At 41.2% G+C, this 19,297-nt stretch overlaps 2 protein-coding genes and 1 non-coding gene across 3 annotated transcripts; 1 reads left to right on the top strand and 2 right to left on the bottom strand.

Annotated features, from left to right (window-relative positions):
• Positions 1–5,471: 5,471 nt before the first annotated feature.
• On the bottom strand, positions 5,472–12,707 carry rpl7l1 (ribosomal protein L7-like 1). The gene is made up of 6 exons (XM_031581840.2): positions 12,595–12,707; positions 10,627–10,735; positions 10,028–10,191; positions 9,728–9,865; positions 6,037–6,146; positions 5,472–5,918 (listed from the first exon to the last, which is right to left on the bottom strand). Exons 1-6 carry the CDS (start codon positions 12,606–12,608, stop codon positions 5,710–5,712), a joined length of 744 nt encoding a protein of 247 aa, XP_031437700.1. The 5' UTR covers positions 12,609–12,707; the 3' UTR covers positions 5,472–5,709.
• On the bottom strand, positions 9,039–9,175 carry LOC116223951. Its single transcript, XR_004165357.1, has one exon. It is a non-coding gene; the product is annotated as a small nucleolar RNA SNORA50 (small nucleolar RNA).
• Positions 12,708–15,162: 2,455 nt separating the features above from the next.
• srp9 (signal recognition particle 9) lies at positions 15,163–18,438 on the top strand. Its single transcript, XM_012827337.3, has 3 exons — positions 15,163–15,373; positions 17,759–17,827; positions 17,932–18,438. The coding sequence occupies exons 1-3, from the start codon at positions 15,302–15,304 to the stop codon at positions 18,049–18,051; spliced, it is 261 nt and encodes an 86-aa protein (XP_012682791.1). The 5' UTR covers positions 15,163–15,301; the 3' UTR covers positions 18,052–18,438.
• The last annotated feature ends 859 nt before the right edge of the window (positions 18,439–19,297 follow it).

The raw sequence follows: 19,297 nt of genomic DNA, 5'->3' as shown, positions 1-19,297 counted from the left end.
CCTTCTCGAGTCATTTATTGCAAACACCACATTGACTGTCTTGCGCTTTTTTGCGAGTGGTACATTTTTGTAGTGTCGGTGATGCGGAGAACTAAGCACTCATAATTATATGAGTGTTATTAGTACACCATAGCATATCATTATTGTAGAAAATGATTACGGTGGACTCATGATAAGAATAGAGAGAAATACAAACAATTTATTTTCACTGCTTCAATTTATTACATTTGTTATTAATACATTTAGTCATTTAACAGACGCTTTTATTCAAAGCGACTTCCAAGGAAATGTAAAACTACATCGAGGAAGGAGGTGAGGGGATTTGAACTAGCAACCATGCAGATTCAAACCAGTAGAGGAAACCTCTGTACCAGCTGACACTTGCTGTCAGGTATTCATACATAGATATCACCATATAAACATCCCAACACACCTTGCTCTCACAGCGGTGGTGGTGTTGAATTTTGCCATGATTATGGTCTTGTATTCTTCATAAGCGTTCATGTTCATCTCCTACTCGCCAGCGGAGAAAAAAAAGAGCCCTTTTCTTTGAGTTTAGAGCCATTATACCGTTAGAAAATCATGGTTTTGGTGATCGACCTTTCCTGCCTTTTGAAGTAGGACGTGCACGCGCAAATGCCATGATAACTTTAGCCTGGTTGAAATTAACCACATGATTAGGACGCGCATCAGTCGTTAACGAACCGATATTTGCTGTCCTCAATCAGCTCGCTAATCTTAACGGGCTAAAAGGCCAATTGATTAACTTAGCTTCAATCCTACGACGAACGTACCCCAGGAGGTCCCAAATCATGACAGATGTTTGTAGAAAAAAACACATCTCAGCTAACAATGGCTTCCTTGACATATACTTTGGGATAAACTTAATTGATTCTAGTGATCATTTTTTCAGACTCAATTTGAAGTTTCAAGAAGATTTTTGTGATAAAAAAGCCTGCATGGTGATACCCATGAGAGGTCAGGAGAAATGACCAGTAGTGTCAGGGTGATCCCCATGATAGGTCAGGGCAGGTGGAGCAGTGGAGAGATGACCAGTAGTGTCATGGTGATCCCCATGATAGGTCAGGGCAGGTGGAGCAGTGGAGAGATGACCAGTAGTGTCATGGTGATACATGATAGGTCAGGTGGAGCAGTGGAGAGATGACCAGTAGTGTCATGGTGATCCCCATGATAGGTCAGGGCAGGTGGAGCAGTGGAGACATGACCAGTAGTGTCAGGGTGATCCCCATGATAGGTCAGGGCAGGTGGAGCAGTGGAGAGATGACCAGTAGTGTCATGGTGATCCCCATGATAGGTCAGGGCAGGTGGAGCAGTGGAGAGATGACCAGTAGTGTCAGGGTGATCCCCATGATAGGTCAGGGCAGGTGGAGCAGTGGAGAGATGACCAGTAGTGTCAGGGTGATCCCCATGATAGGTCAGGGCAGGTGGAGCAGTGGAGAGATGACCAGTAGTGTCATGGTGATCCCCATGATAGGTCAGGTGGAGCAGTGGAGAGATGACCAGTATTGTCATGGTGATCCCCATGATAGGTCAGGGCAGATGGAGCAGTGGAGAGATGACCAGTAGTGTCAGGGCCAACATGAAGGAAAAGGCATATGCAGTGATGAGCAGGCAAATATTGTTTATTTGATTGTTTGTATCATTTTCACAGTTAGTAGGGTATTACTGTACAAACACTGAACATTTTTTGTTTTCATCTAACTGTGAAAATGTCAAGCCATGTTTAGTCTTTTTTCAAAAAAAATGTATTACTCCAGTTTTTTATGAACACATTTTCTCTCCATTTAAGGTCACTGAAACGCCAGCTAGGAAACTTGCTAGCACTGAACCCAGTGACGGAGGACTAGCGTCTATGGATTTTGAAAGAAAGAAAAAACATTGATTTGAAAAATAGGTTGTCTGCAGTAAATGTGTTTCTTGGTCGCTAGCTCATTTTGTGTACCCACAGCAACCAGACCCAGGTTTTACACACATTCATTACAAGAAGGAAACTTACAATGAAAGATTGACTCTCACAGACCCAGGTTTTATACACACTCATTACAAGAAGGGAACTTACAATGAAAGATTGACTCTCACAGTCCCTGCCAAACTCCCTCAAAACTTTCTCTGTATTGATTTCAATGTCTTTATGAATACTCATTAGAATCAGTCCTGCTTTTAGAGCCAATGTCTCTGACATATTGCTCCGATCTCAGTTATGTCTTTAAATGTCTCAAGAATTACCTTTCCACCAAAGCAGTTGAGAGTATCGTCAGTAGAACTTTCATTATATTGTGAACATTTAAGTACATCTCCACTGTCTCTGTGCACAGATCAGAATCAGTTCCCTGTTGCATCGTTGTATTGCGCCAGCTGGAGTTCCAGCTCGACCATTACCAAGTCCAGACTGGGCATCACCATGATAACTCAGTGACAGCTAAGTTAGGCTCCACCGCCTGCTGTTTTTTTGCGGTGTTAAAAAGTTCAATTAAACTGCATTGCTTATTTATATTTTAAACATTTTTCACTACTGGCCTCAATATGCTACTAATCAAAACAAAACAATCCTGTGCCATTGCTAGGGTATGCAGTGTGCATATTTTGTGTACAGGTGGGTGCGCCTATACAACATATTCACTGTAGTTTCTTATCACCTTGTTAAAAATTGAAACAATTCGAAATAATAAATATGATCACCAAAATCAATTTGAAAAGTTATGTCAAACTAAATAAAGTATCTCAAACATATCATAACACTAACTTCTCAATGTGGACCGATACATCGTCTCTATGGAGAATCCCATTAATTTGCCCTGCACCCAGAATGCTACCACCAGGGGGCGACTCCCTTACTTCTACTTCTTTTCTTCTTTATTGCACATAAGTCAACATAAACATTGGTCTTATAACAACATACAAGGGGAAAAAATTACAAAATGTCAAGATCCAGCCCAGTACCTCCATGTTTTTGCCCATGTCCTGTCATGTTGTGTTTTTCTTGTGCGCTGTTGTCTAACCTCTCTAATGTGCCTGGAGTATCTGGATCTCAGAGCTGTGTTCAGTAGGGCCAAAGCCATCTACAGTGCCCTCCACAATTATTGGCACCCCTAGTGAATATGAGCAAAACAGGCTATGAAAAAATATGTCTTTGCTGTTTATCCTCTTGGTCTTTCACTCAAAATATTCACAAAAATCTTACCTTTTCATTGAAGTAAAATTATTGAAAGAAAAAAAACTGTTGAGATTAAATACATATTTTTCCCCAAAACATGTGTGCCACAATTATTGGCACCCCTTAATTTAATGTTTTGTGCAGCCTCCCTTTGCCAAGATAACAGCTCTGAGTCTTCTCCTTTAATGCGTAATGAGGTTGGTGAACACATGGCACGGGATCTGAGACCATTCCTACATGCAGTATCGCTCCAGATCCTTCAGATTCTGAGGTCAACGTTTGAAGATTCGGCTTCAGCTCATCCCACAGATTTTCTATGGGGTTTAGGTCGGGGGACTGTGATGGCCATGGCAAAACCTTTATTCTGCGGTCGGTGAACCATTTTTGTGTTGATTTTGAGGTGTGCTTCGGATCATTGTCCTGCTGGAAGGTCCAACCACGGCCCATTTTAAGCTTAATGGAGGGGGCTGTGAGGTTTTCATTTAATATCTCCTGGTATTTGATGGAGTCCATGATACCATGTACCCTAACAAGATGTCCAGGGCCTTTGGAAGAAAAACAGCCCCACAACATCAAAGATCCGCCACCATACTTCACATTGGATATGAGGTGCTTTTCTATATGGCTATCTTCCTCTCTACGCCAAACCCACCTTTGATGTTTGTTGCCAAAAAGCTTTATTTTGGTCTCATCTGACCATATAACTCGGTTCCATTGAAAGTCTGAGTTACATTTGGCAAACTGTGATGATCAATCATCGTAGCTGCTGGTCTCATCCTCCTGGGTCCTCTGCATATGTGCCACTGGAGTTCATTTTCCATTCACAAATGTAAACGGACACCAAAAGGAAACCTTACTCCTGCTGACCTTGCCTTTTCGACAAATGGCCAGAGCAGCTCCCTAGCTGCTTGATCGTTAGGGGAGAGCGCTTTGGAGATGCGTAGATTGTTGTGTTTTAGTGTAGCATTTTCCATTTTTTGTTCCAATGAGCTTATTTTGTCACCATGTTCTTTGATGTCTAAGGCTAGTTTTCAGTTCAGTTAGCTTCGAGTATGAAATATCTTATGTCTTCTCAATGGCGGCTATCTTAGTAAATGTATGGTCAAGCTTGTCACAGCTTAGTTGAGAATTTCACCTGCATCAGTTTAGTGACATTTCGTTCAGAGCGGCTGTAGGCCTACTCAGATATTACCTCAGCTTTTGCCATTTGTTGGGGAGGGCATTTATCTGAAGATTCAGGCAGTGGCATGGTGAGAGACAGGGCACAGGAGATGCTCTCTGTATCAAACCATTGAGCATCTGATTCTTGAAGAGCATTCATGCTGTCGTCACAAACACACTCACACAAGGAAAACAAACTATTACAAGGAGAGAATTCATTATCATTTTTCATCTATGTTTATTAAAGATATCTTTTGAAAAAATCTGAAGTGTATCAATTTTCTTTGATTTAAGAGATTTGAGTATATTTGAAATCTGACTTGGGGTTAGGCTAACCCTATTGACTAAATATTTAGCATACATGACAAAGTTCACTACATATTCTAGTTGGCAGGATTTTTATAATAAAAAATGATAATGATTTCAATAATACATTGACCACTGGAATTCCCTGGTTTTCATTTCAGAAATCTGGTCATTTTAGTTAATGTAAGCCCAGGATTAAATATCTAACGTACCAGGAACAACCCCCTCCCTTACAAACCCAGGCCCTACAAACTATTTTTAGCAAATTAAATGACCAAACAATGCCATAGTCCCACAATTCTCAAACTGTCAAAGCTGCCAGCGGCAGCAAAATTCACTCTTTTACACAGGATTAAACTTTTCCAACTCGTTTCAGACAACTCGCTGTTCCACGTCGTCCTCGCCTGCCACCAGTAGAAAATGGATGGAACACAAAACTTTGCTTGCATGTATTTTGGCTACAAGAGAAGTTTTTTTTGTAGAGCTGATGGTGTCATGTGTCATTGCCCTCTTCAATGGTTGAAATAAAAGATTGTACGTTGAAAAAGGTTGGTTTGGCTTCACAGCACATCAATTTCTCAAAATCAAAATCATGAGGCCTATGAAAGTTCACACAGGGTATAATGCATGCCGACTTGTTTAGTTGAGTCCAATTGAACACCTGGACATTTCAATATGCTCAATAATATTGGTAGTGTTCATGTATATGGATTCAGTATTTATTCTGATTGAGCCATCAGTGCTCTTAACAGAGCCTCTTGTGTACCATAGCATGACAGATTTCACACAGAGTGTATTATTTTATAAAACCAATTCAACATGCAAGTCCTTACAAAATTACAATGGATTTTTATTGAATATAAACACATTTCAAAACCAGTTACTGTCACCCCAAGAAATCATGCTGCCATTACTTTATGAAAGACAAAAGATGGCCCAAATGATATCGATCAATATCAATCAAGATCAATGGATGGAAATATAGCTGCAGACAATGTTCCTTTTCCCTCCTTCCATTTGCAAACACAATAACATTTACCAAAGTCAAGTCAAAAAGTGAAGTCCACTTAGTTGAGCTGTCTTATGACTTTGTTGATGTCCTCCGCCCGTGCTCCAGCCTCCCCAATATCTTTCAAGAGCCCAACTTGATCTCTGGCTGCATGGCGAGCCACTGACAGTCGGAAGGGCAAGAGGAAATGACTGGCTGCCTTGAAGTTCTTTCCAACGGAATAAATCTCATGGATGAGGTCCTCCAAACAGATGATGCCATGGTCACCTGATGAGTGAGATAAAAAGTGATCATTTCTTTAGGATTATGCCACATCCTAATCTGCATATACAACTTGTGTTTGCTCCATAGCCATTATTTGAGTAGAACAGGTCATTAAGCTTACCCATATGTTTTTCAATGACTGTGTTGTCAGTGAGAGCAACCTTCCTTTTATTGATCTTTGCTTGTCCCCTTTTTAGGATCAGTTCACGGACTGATTTCAGATTTGGAAACCTTCAAAATGATCAATTTAACTGATATTAGTAACATAAGTGTCAATATATTCAATCCAAATCAAGTCACAACATCAACTCAAGATTCAAACAAATATTGAAATGAAAGTCAAGAGATTCAATGTTTCCCCTATATGCTTTCAACAGAATTATGCCGCAGAGACGAGAAATACTCTTTTCTGACTTGCTGGCTGGTGTCCTGATATATCTTTATAACACGACACCTATGAAGTAGGTAGGTATCAGGTAAAAAAGTTTAAAATCACTGTTCTATATCAATGCTCTAGAACAGGGGTCTTCAACCGGGGGTCCGCGACCCCCAGGGGGTCCGCGGAGGTACTGCAGGGGGTCCGCCAAATTATTTCATCTGAAGCATTTTTCCCTCTTCCAAAAATTAAAAACGTCCAATAGGCTACATAAACATAAACAGATCGTAACAATTGCTTTCTATTCGTTTATAAAATAATACATAGGCTACCCATGAATCTTCACGCGATCATTTGATTACCATGGCAACATATGCACTTTTAGCTACATTTAGCTATCTGGTGCCAAAACACGTTACCTGCCATAACCATACAATTTAAAAGTTTTGTAATTTCTCGGAACGAAAGCTCCACGTCATACAGCACTGATGGCGGTTCAGATGATCTACCTTCAGAGGATGCCAACATGCCTTAATACCCAAAAACGCAAACTGAAGAAAACACGTAAATATTCAAATAATTATCTGAAGTTTGGCTTCACCTACAAAGAGACCGATGGTGACAAACTACCAGTGTGCGTGGTTTGCTCTCCCGTGCTATCAAACGAAAGTATGAAGCCATCAAAGCTGCAACGACACGTAGACTTAGAGACAACCCATGCTCACTTGAAAGAAACAAACATTTAATATTTCCCGTTTAAAATCTTTTGAGGGCCAGCAGACAATCAGCCACAGTTGGCGAGCTAGCTTTAAAACCCTCTTATCAAGTTGCATTACGTGTCGCTCAGACCAAAACGCCATACATAATTGCGTAAAGTTTAATATTGCCAGCAGCTAGTAATATGTGAAAAACAACGTTTGGGAAGGAGGAGTACGTGAAAAAAAATGAAAAGCATCCCTTTGCTTTTTTCCCCCCTTTCAATTGATGAATTGGCAGCTGATGTGAGGGCACAACTAGTCGCGAAACTCCCGAAAGCAGATTATTTTGCACTACAATTAGATGAATCCACAGACATGTCAAACGACCCTGTGTTTTTAGCGTTTGTGTGGTTGTCTACCAAAATGAGATGCAGGAGGAATTTATATTCTGTAAGCAGCTGCATGGACGTACAGAAGAGTTCAGAGACTTTCAAAGTGATCGACAATTTTTTTCCGTGAACATGATATACCCTGGCCAAAATGTGTCGCGATGTGCACAGACGGTGTAAGAGCCATGTGTGACTCACTGAATGCTTCATAGGGAGAATCTTGTTGCCAAAGACATGAGTGATGAATTGTCAAACGTCAGGCCTCTCACTAGATCATGAGATATTTCATCCATACTTAAGCTTCTCAAGCTACTCAATTCTTTGTCCCCCCCTCATTGAATACAGAGTAATGGCTAACTGTAAGGGAGAAAAAAAAATCATAAAATTATAAACAGAATAAATTGAAACGAGTTGTGTGTTACAAATTATGTATCATTATGTTCAAACACGTGTAGGGGAGTGTGTTTGTGTTTGTGTGTGTGTGTGTGTGTGTGTCTGATACTTAGTTCCAGATAAAATATATGAATATCAGGCCTAAATTTGGGGCGGCGGGGGTGGGGGTCCCTGCTCAGTGTCTCTCTCAGCCAAGGGGTCCTTGGGCTGAAAAAGGTTGAAGACCCCTGCTCTAGAACATTGATCTTCAACCGGGCACCGAATCACCGAATCAGAAACAGCTAGCAAGCTAAAGGCTTAGCAACAAGGGAATCATTTATAAAAATCAAGCAAACTATCCACTGTTAACCTTGTCCTGACTAAATAAAGTAGTTCTACAAACTTAACAGGTTGGCTTCTTTTTAACCAAATGTTTCCTTTGTGGGCTATGCATTTTCCCCAAAATACCCGAGTGACCACCAGGGTTTAAGCAAGGGATAATGTATAGTATATAGGGACCAGGGTTTAGGTAAGGGATAATGTATAGTATATAGGGACCATGGTTTAAGTAAGGGATAATGTATAGTATATAGGGACCAGGGTTTAAGCCAGGGATAATGTATAGTATATAGGGACCAGGGTTTAAGCCAGGGATAATGTATAGTATATAGGGACCAGGGTTTAAGTAAGGGATAATGTATAGTATATAGGGACCAGGGTTTAAGTAAAGGATAAATTATAGTATATAGGGACCAGGGTATAAGCCAGGGATAATGTATAGTATATAGGGACCAGGGTATAAGCCAGGGATAATGTATAGTATATAGGGACCAGGGTTTAAGCCAGGGATAATGTATAGTCTGCCGGTCAGTGGCAGGAAATAAATCCTGACAGGACCAACAGGACTTGTTTCATCCTGAAGGTATTTATTTTCCAATACTGACTGGCGAACTATACATTATCCTGTTTATTACACATTTACTTGTCAAAACCATAAGACATTCCTCCAAAATATCTCTTTGTGGGCCATCAAGGTTTTTTTTTTTTATCATCATTCTGCATCAAAATTTTAGTGTGAGATGATAGTTTCTCTAGTCTATCAGCACCTCAACAACCCAGGTGTGGATTAACCCCTTTACTATAGATTTACCAAATTACACACTCAGAGAGGGAACCACATGTGCTTGGACTGGGCAGAATAGTAATATTACAATACAAGTCAGATGATCTATCTGCTCCAAATGCAGAAGAAATAACCCATACAAGTCAAGTACATACCTTCAGACATAGATGTAGCTTGCTCTTAAAAGAGCAACTTGGTGAAAGAGCCAAGAAGCCCCAGTTATAACAAGAGCACTTACTGTTGCACTGCAGCTTGGCCTATGAAACCATGGGAAGGGTAACACAGGTTCAAAGGCAGTGCCACAAAATATCTCTTTTTAAGAACTCCACTACCATACAAACCCCTTCAGTGGATATCTCTGCTTCTTTCTGTACCGAGTCACTAACTAATTCACTGAACCACTCAGACACCCAGTCCAACTGAGGGCAGGGCACCAGAAAGCCTAACATGAACCAGTATGACTAAATGCCCCTTCTTGTTTCCTCCGGTCAGTGGTGCATCTCTTTCCTCACTCACTCCTCTCACGGAGAGAAACAAATCTAAACTCCCGTCATGTAGCCGCCCTACTACTTCTGCACTGGGCCCCATTCCTACTCCAAGCCATTTCTCCCACCACTGTGCCAGCAATCACGCTAATTAGCTTCACAGATTTCGGGAACTTTTCCAATTGCATTCATAGATTTGGGTAACCCTGCTTCTGAAAAAACCTTCACTTAATCCTGCTCAACTTGAGAACTATCGACCCGTCTTTACCACTAAGGGCCCACTGTTGCAGACTCATGGCCGCTCACTCCACAGCATTGCTGCTGAAGAACCTCCTGGGAGAAACACGGTGATGTTTAGAATGAACTCACCCCCAAGCCACATATGGCTCAATGGTCTTCAGCATCTTCATTGATGATTGGTTCATTCTTATGAAAGTACCGCTGAAGATTTTGCGCAGTCGAAACATGTGGAGGACCTTCATGACTTTGGGACTGACACCTTTTATCCTGCAGAAAAACAAGCGAAAGAAGAAGTTTTAATTATTGCTTATTCGTGCTTAGTCTGTCATGGTACAGAAATATCTCGATCAGCCTTAGAGGCAGTCCATCAGACATAGCCTTAGAGGCAGTCAATCAGCCACAGCCATAGAGGCTTCAAGATTCTCTTACTCTCTGATTCTGACAACAAATGCCAGGCTGTTTTTAGGCGGTGGCAGGTCAGTAGGGGGTCTGTGATTGGCTCTTTGAAGACGTCTCTCATCACGATGCTGTCTTTTTCCATGCTTGAGGAAATCTTCCAAACGCTTGAACCGCACCGGTCGTCCTTTCGATACCTGATGATAACAAAAACCAAACCGTATATAACTGTATATAGTATTACAGTAGACAGGGAGATGCAGTCTAATCTGAAAATGTCTGCAGTTGACAGGACAGGAATCTTCGTTGTTTTGGAAGGCGAAGAGGAAAGGTGAGCGTACAGTCCCCTTTGGTACTCCTGTGCTGCTAACCATCTACTCACACACACACCCTCAGTCACACACTGTGGTCTGTCTGTCAGGTAGTCAGTAATCCGGGAGGTTGCAGAGGAGATGCTTAAAGGGTACCCTAGCTGAGTGAGAATATGCTTCTTTTGACCATGGCCTACAGGCAGCTGACCCTGGAGGATGTTATTAGGGCCAAAGCCATTACAAATATCAGCTACTACCAGGAGCAAGAAGTAAACATTAAAAAAAACATACATGCATGCATGGGCTATATAATTGACTCACCTTTCTTTTTTGAAGTAGTGCAAGTTTGGCCTCTGTTGCTTTAATAGCTTGATATGCTTTTCTTCTCTTCAAAAGGTTCTCAGGAACCAATTTGATGACCTTCGGGGTTCTGACAGCCAACCAAATAGGGAAAAAAACATTGTGTTTGTTTTAGTTTCACCCAAAATCACACCAAACGTAAGTAAATTGACATTTTCAGCTAGCTACGATAGACTGCTCCATTGGGCTGTGATTATGGGGCGTGTTTTAACCGAACCAGGGGGAAAAAAATGCCTCTTCGCTCAATTGGATAGACCTACAACCAATCAGAGCAACGTAGTATGTGAACCGGGTCAGCTGATAAATTAAACTTTTACCGAATCCCGTAGGAAGGACGGCAAAAACAGCTTTTCGATCGACAAATGCCTTGATCGCGTTTCTCTGTTCCTCTTTTAAATGTTAATAGCATTTCTACCTGCAGTACTCATCAACAGACCCTTTAATGAAAGAGTTACTGAATAAACACATAGTCCATGGATTCTCAAAAAGTTCAGAACAAGGGATCAGATAAGCAGTTACCATGTTTCTCATAAAAAAAACAAGACTGGCAATTTTGTCAAAGACAAGTTCCCAGTCTATAAATCTTTTCTCTATAATTTCTATACATCTATCTCTAAATCTATATCTAAATTGCTGTGTAGACAGTACAATGGCACAACACCACCTCATGATGATATCAATGGCATCTGCCAAACTGTTAATTTTGAAAAGTAGTATTTCTTGATGACCTTTTATGACTATATTGTTGTCGTTACAAGTTAAACTCGGAAAAGAAAGTTTGGAATTTAGTGTTTGGTCGATGGGATGACAAAGTACAGCTGGTAATGTGGGTACCGCCCAAGTAAAATTTGCCAAAATTGTCTGCCAATGCCGTTAGTGTATGCTCATGTTGGTATTGACTCTTGTTTAGAGTTGTTTGGTGTATTGGATGATTGAACTCTCGATCAGTAACAAGGAACAAACAAGACAGGGTTATCACAGACTACCTCCCGAATGTGGGAGTAGAGAGAATGGGATGGCCTGCCATGAGTCCAGACCTCAACATAATTGAACACTTGTGAGATCAGCTTGGGCATGCTGTACGTGTTAGAGTGACCAACATTACCACGCTGGCTGACCTGCAACTACTCCTGGATGAGTAATGGAATGCCATCCTACAGCAACGTGTGCCCAGGTTGGTGACCAGCATGAGGAGGAGGTGCCAGGCTGTTGTGGCTGCATATGTATGATGGTGTATTAAATGAATAAAGTCTTAAACGGCCAATATGTCTTGTTTGTTCCTTGTTACTGATCGATAGTTCAATCATACAGTCCACCAAACAACTCAAAACAAGAGTCAATACAAACAGGAGAATACACTGTTTAGCATTGGCAGACAATTATGGCAAATTTTACTTGGGCGATACCCACATAACCAGATTTGCTGCTCATCCCACAAATGCATGATCCTTACAAGTTGGACACCATTGTAAAGGTAAACAAACAGGCTTTCCAACGATATAAAATACAATGCCAATTAGCATTGTAATAATAGAGAAATAATCGACCAAACACAAATGTCCAAACTTTTTCCCGAGTTTATATTGACAACAAAAAATACGGGGAAATCTGTTCATTATGTTTCTCACAACATAACGTAACATTATTGAAATTTGAAGGTTTACATTGATTTTGTCGATATCAACAATAAGCGCTTCTAACGTTATCACCGAGGCAATAATAAGGGACAAGGTTGTTTTGTCGAACGTAATCGTTACTCCTGTGTGCACACTGGTAGCGAGCTTGTTCTTTCTTGTTCGTTCAGCTCCAAAACAAATAAATGTTTGCCATCGGTGAAACATCAACTTCTGTGCTTGCGTTACAGCTAATACATTAATACATTCATTAATAAACAATGACGGATTAAATGTGATAACACAATATACATACTCTGATTCCGCCATCACGTTGTTTCCGAGTTCTTGTTCTTGTTCTTCTTCTGTTTGCTGAAATAGCAGTTGTAATGCTTCAGTGCTGCCACCAACTGGACTGGGTGTGCAGAAGGGAATTTAAACCATAGACATTTAAACCTGTAGTTCCTGTGGTTGCGTGCACCAAAAATGACGCCATTTCCGCTGACGCTTTAGTGTAATTTCGGCTGGCCGCGCGCTGCATGGCTGGCACATCAGCAAAATGAATGAGCAGGGGCCGAAAGTCGCAGCTCCGTCTGTATCTGTGCATCTCTATGACCCTTCAATGCAGGAGTATTACTGCAACAATTATAGAAAAGTGTGTGTGGTTTACTTGGCTGATGGAGACCTGTGGGCCAAAACATTGCCTGTAGGCTGCTGATGGAAAAAAAAACACTGACAGTGCAGTTGAGATGTTACCATAACAAGTTATGTTAACCTACAGTAAGCAGGCTACTTTTGCTGGTGACTAACACTAAACAGAAACTTTAAGGACTTGTCCAGTTTATATGAATACAGATAACCCAGTTTAACTGCCATTTCCTCCTCCCGTTGCCTGCAGCATTCAAATTGCATCCTCACTGACCCTTCCCTCCATGCACATCATCTGTTCCCGTTACTCCTATCAGGGAAAAGGTTCAGATCCACAAAAGCACACACCTCCAGAATGGCAAAGAGCTTCTATCCTCGTGCAATAAGGCTTCTCAACAGCTCACCCAAAAAAAAAAACACCTCCCCCCGGCCCGGCCCGCCCCGCCTCCATGGACTGCACTCTACCCTGCAACTATTGATGCACCTCAATGTATATATATATTGCTTTTTTTAATTTACTCAGGGATATTCATTTATCTATTTATTAATTGTTATTTATTATTATTTAGCTGTGGCAGTTAATGTCCACAGCAACTTAAGTTTTTAGCTGTCTGAAGCTCCCTCGTCTGTCTCGTTGTTTTTGTGACAATGACAAATAAAGTACTTTGAACTTTGAACTTTGTCATGTTGCGTAGGCTATTTAACTGTGCTCTGTTTGGCACACCTTCTCTTATGGCTGCTTCCAGCAGTTAATCTACACATGAATACTGGTGAAGTTAATTGTCACATACATTCCACTGTGCTCTACTTCGGCGCATGTCACTTTCCATGAAGTGTAGATGTGCAATGACCAATCCGTCAACCATGTTGGCCCCTTAAAGGTACCATGGAATGAAAAAAACTGAATTTACCTTACCTTCCAGTTAGGTGCAAGGAACTGACATACCGTGAATCTCAAAATGGGCCAATTCCAACAACCCTCCACTGTGTCGTAACTGGTTTTCTCATTAATATGTATGCCCCCAATCTGAACATACTCCCGCACACTTTCTAGCCCAGGCAATATGGATCTGCACAGTTTAAGCAGATCTGCAGGTATTGTGAGCAAGACAATTAACAACAACAACAACAAAAATGGTAGACCATGTGTAGAAATGTACTGTTCCAGGCTGTGAAGGGGATGCCACCACTTTTCATACCCATTCAAAAAGGACTGAACTGTCAATAGGCATTTTTATCTTTATCAACATCTCGCAACAACAGTCATTTGAAATGCTCTGCTCATTTCACTCTGGACAGTTCAAACCTGGGACAATATGGAGCAGGCTTTTCTCAGCGTTTGATACTGAATGGCACTGAGTGGGGTAGTGCCAACTTTATTGGCATCACAACCCTAAATGCAACCTGCAAGTAACAATCCATGCTGTGTGATTTAATCCACTTTTTTACGATTGAATCTTAACTTGAAAGTTCCATAGTGAACTAGCTAACAACTTTAGCTTATTTAAGCTATATAAGATTGAATTTAAAAGAAATATTACAAAGGAATTCAGGTGAAATGTGTTTTGAAAACCAACCATGTGTTTTTTATTTTCTAAAAGTAACAGGATTAATTGGAAAGGATTTAAATGAATGAAGGATAAATGAACCAGACCCACACTCCTATTCAGAAGGTGGCGGTAATGCACCATAAGTTGTTTGCCAACCGCCATAAAAAAAAAAACAGAAGAAGAAAAATTGCAACGTGAGTTCCGTGGAGCCAACGACAATAAGCGACAATAGGTGGCAATATGAAGGCGGAAAACGTTCAAGTCCGCTTCAAAGTTTTGTTTGAAAATTCGATTTGATAAATGTTTCGCCGTTTTGCACAGCATATGCCTGTTGTGCTACTCCTGATAAATACACTGCATATTGTATCTGTGAATTTAGTCATTTAGCCTATTAGATACAAAACATTTCGTTTTTCGTTGTTAATTATCATTCATTTTTCCAATAAATCTATTATAGATCACCACATGTATTGAATTCATTTAAATTGTGTGGCTGAGAAAAAAACTAATTGTGCATCCTTGATATGGAGGTGAAGTGAAATCCTTATAACACGTACATTCAGGAAACACATAAATACTGAGGTCTGAATTCGTCATTGTATAATTAAAAACGAATGAATACGTTTAGACTTTTATTTTGAAAGAAAATCGGTATTGTTGCTGGCTTACAGACTGCTAGTGGCCATATTGACATTTTCGTCGTCGCTGACTACACGCAATTAAGTTCAGCCATAACTGCTGTTACTTTGATGAGGTGGAATTAGTGGGTAATCAAGAAGGCCGAGGAATTAAAAGTTACCCGAGCGTCCATTTATCTACCAAATCATGCCATACTATCAAGCATGGGACGAATTTGCCCGGGCTGCCGAGAAATTGTATCTTACAGATCCAATGAAGGTAAAAATGACATTCTTGAATTTCAATAGCTACCGAAAGCTTGCTAGCATATGTTACCTAGGCTAGCTAGCTAACTTCCATCTAATGTTAGCTCATTTTTAGCCAGCCACACTTGGGAATGATGTCTGTTAAGTATTTACGCTAAATGCAACTACGTTTGTGGGTACTGAACTATTAAGTTTGAACACGAATCCACTGCATTCGTGTTTTTTCAGAGGCTGCGGGGCTCCCGAATTCCAGGGCTAGCTTGTCGTGGGTTTGGTGTAACGTTATAGGTTAACGAAACGTCAAGGGAGCATTGTGGAGTGTCGGTCTAAAACTAGGGGGCTATCTAGCTAGCATACAAAACCCTTGCAAACATCATTCAGTTGCCACTGATAAAAGCTTATCATTCTAATTTGCGTCTTTTGGCGATATTGTTGGCGATGTCGTGGTGTGAATTTTCGTGGGGTGGGTCGAATCGGACCACAGAATTCTGGATGGATGGTACCCGTATCTAGTCCATTATCATGTGACCAGTACTGGCAGCCTTACTTTACACGGAAGGGGTTCTGCTTTAACTCTAACTGCTACGGAATTGTAGAATACTGCACCTCTCACTGCCAGACAAATATGGATAACCTACATTCTCAATAAAAAAAGAATCTTCTTGATAGTGCCCCCCCCCAAAGGAGTAACACCACATGCTTTATTTAGGGTTCTCAAAGCCATTGTCTACTTCATTTTAGTCATTGCAAACAGCAGTACAATTCAATCTTTAGGTTGAAATTAATCTTAAACACACGCAAAAAGCAAAAAATGAACAATAACTATCAGTTCAGGTTTTGTATACATGTGTAAAACCTCTGCATTTGTATAGATTTGTAAAAATGAACAATAAAACCTGGGAGGTGGAGTAAGGTGGATCTACCTGCGTCTCAGAAGCCCCTTCACACGCTCTCTGAAACAAGCAGTTGGCATTGAGCTGCCACTCTCCTTGTGCAATACATGGGCGTTCACAAGTGTGACCTCGTGTTGATAACTATAACAGGAGTAGAGTTGATCTCCGTCTACCCCTCTCATGAAACGATTGTAGTCCTCCACTCACTTCAGTTTGCATAAAGTTCTGTAGGGATCAGGACCCCTGCTCTGCACTCGTTTACTTATTATTAGGTTGTCATGCACGATGGAGAGGACCGTGACTGTGTTTTTACACAGCATCTCGAAAGGACACGGTTAGAAGTGGACGTTTTAAAAAAAAAAAATACAGGGGGGGACGGATGGCCACAGTTTCAAAGCATGGAGTTGAGGGGGCATGCCTTTCCTGTTTACACGTGTAATGAAACCATGGCCTATACCCAGAGCCATGTCATAGCTGAAGGCCCCTCCAGTGCCACAGATGCATGTAGTTACTGTAGTACTGACCTAACAAAAACACTCTTTTGCGGAAAGAAACGATTGATCCATTGAGCCTAGTTGACCTTTCTCCATCCTCAGCATGTTTGTGAAGTGAAGACCGGAGGACAAGAGTTGAAAGCGGTTTCCCCATCATCACACGGGCGAACATTTTTTTTTTTTTCCCTTCTTCCGTCAAACCCATGCTAATCTGAATGACCAGAAACGCCTCAATCTCACCCGGTGAGTCAAGGTACTCCAACGTGCCATGCTCACCGGTGGCGGATCACTATCGCTGCTACCGGTGCCTGGAGAGGGCTGCTCTTTGCTCCTGCAGGCGGGAGAAGACTGTTCGCTGCTCTCGCTGGCTGGGCCTGTGGACTCTGGTCCAGCCTCTTGCCGTCACCCTGGATGGCCGGCCAGAATGTGTTTTGAGCAGCCTTACCGGCAACGACCACCCGTAAGGCTTTTCTCCCTGTTGACTGTGGTCCAGGCCCCAGCATCCCTCTGACTGTCGCTACTAGTCAGGCCTCTCGTTTGGAGCGTTGTTAATGCCTATTGCTGCCTGGCGGGTTGCCCGCTTTAATAGTTCGCCATATCTTGGTGTGACTATTTCTGAAGAATATTGGTGGTTTCATATACTATCTTACGTTACTTGATTTCATACTTCGTTTCTGCCTTTTGTCTCAGCCATACCAAAATGACTGATTGATTGTTGCTCATGAACATATTTGGGGCAAATAATCCACTAACTAGCTATTTAGCTCTTTAGCTTCCTAGCCGCCAGCGTCGGCAGCCGGACGCTGCACTGCAGCTTAACTTGCTACTTCACAGCCAAACTTGATTTTTCGGACCACGGACTCGAGGCGGAATTTCACCTGCCGAATTCCGCCTGGACATATGCCGTGTCTGAACGTTCAGTTACAGCAGTGTTCCTCACTGCCCATTACCTTTGACCAGTTTACCATTTACCAGTTCTTTTGAGCTAATGTTTGCCTCTTTCCTTTTAAGGTTCGAGTGGTTCTGAAGTACAGACACTGTGACGGGAACCTCTGCATAAAAGTTACAGACGACTCCGTGGTAAGGTCAACATTTCAGAATTCATTTATTTTACTTTATTTCATTCATGAACTACTCAAAGTTATATGTTCACTTTTCCACATTTTCTGTTTCATATATTTCAGTGTTTGCAGTACAAGACTGATCAAGCACAAGATGTGAAGAAGGTTGAAAAGCTACATGGAAAACTGATGAGACTAATGGTCTCAAAAGAGTCTCACTGTGGTGCAATGGAAACAGATTGATGTCATGGCCTTTTTTTAATCACTGTACCCATAGATTCACATGGGTTGATGAACTTTCAGTTGAAGAGTCCTGTGAAGTAATAGCAGGTGGGCCACAATATCATCAACAATCAAAAGGAGTGGATTACAATGACTTTGTTTGAATGAGTTGTGCCATTTGAGGGAATTCTGTGACATTTAGCTGGTGTATATTTTGAATTTCACAGTGGACTAAAATCAGGCAATGGAAGCTGCTATTTACAGGGTTAGGTTTGCTTTTCATATAAGGTGTTTTGTACTATGTTGGCCACTTGTCATCAGAGGCGAGCAGATGAAGCACAATCTCTTGTGAAGAGAAGGTGTGCCTGTTCCATCTCCACAGTCACTAAATAAATGTTGGTCAGCGACCTTAAGTGTTTCTTTATTTCTGAGCAGATGTAGGTGTGAATGATATTGTGGACATTCCCCTTAAATAACATGTGATGTCCAGTTGTTACTTAAACATTCATGGAATCATACATGTGCAGGGTGGCCTTGTATTGGAACACTTCAGGAAATGTAAGTACCTAGGATACCCCCTCAAAGTCAGCATGGTCAACTAGGGCAGACATTTCACCAACTGTAGAATTTTACTTTGGGAAGCTGACTGATGCGGCAGATTTTATTATTTTTATTTTGTTTGTTGCCCCTGTCAAAAACTCGCCCAGGCAACAGAACTGTGCAAAGATTCCAGAGTGCTTTTTGGTGCTTGTCTTTGTGAATAATTAATAATATGCAAGAGTGACCGCATACATCAAAATTCTAAAGCAGTGAAAGTTAGCAATAAAAACAATCATTAAATGTTCACTGACGTAAATGTTATGACGAGATGTCCCGATATAACGCTAGCCAAGCTAACACTACAGACCTATGTCTATTAGGATGCATTGAAGGCCAGCAACATTACAGGGAAGGTTAAGCTACCAAAATATTGTGAGGGTGGTGTACTAGAGTTTATGTGCTTTGACCGAATCAAGCAGTCAGGCTGTAGGGTAGGCCATACACATATGCCATGTAGAAGTCTGTTTTGTGATTGTCATCTCATTGAACAGCTGAAAAGTTCCAAACACAAAACTATTTACCTAAGCATAGTAGAATAAGGAGAGTTCGGTACATCATGCAACTGACATACCATGAACCTCAAGCACTAGTCTCAACCTTCAAATGCAAATCCTGTATATGTAAAAGAGGGTGGTTAAAAAGGGCTAATAATTCCAACAGTCCCCAA

The sequence above is a fragment of the Clupea harengus genome, chromosome 15 (genome assembly GCF_900700415.2).
Source record: "Clupea harengus chromosome 15, Ch_v2.0.2, whole genome shotgun sequence".
Taxonomy (NCBI): Eukaryota; Metazoa; Chordata; class Actinopteri; order Clupeiformes; family Clupeidae; genus Clupea; species Clupea harengus.
This window is presented reverse-complemented; position numbering and strand designations above follow the sequence as displayed.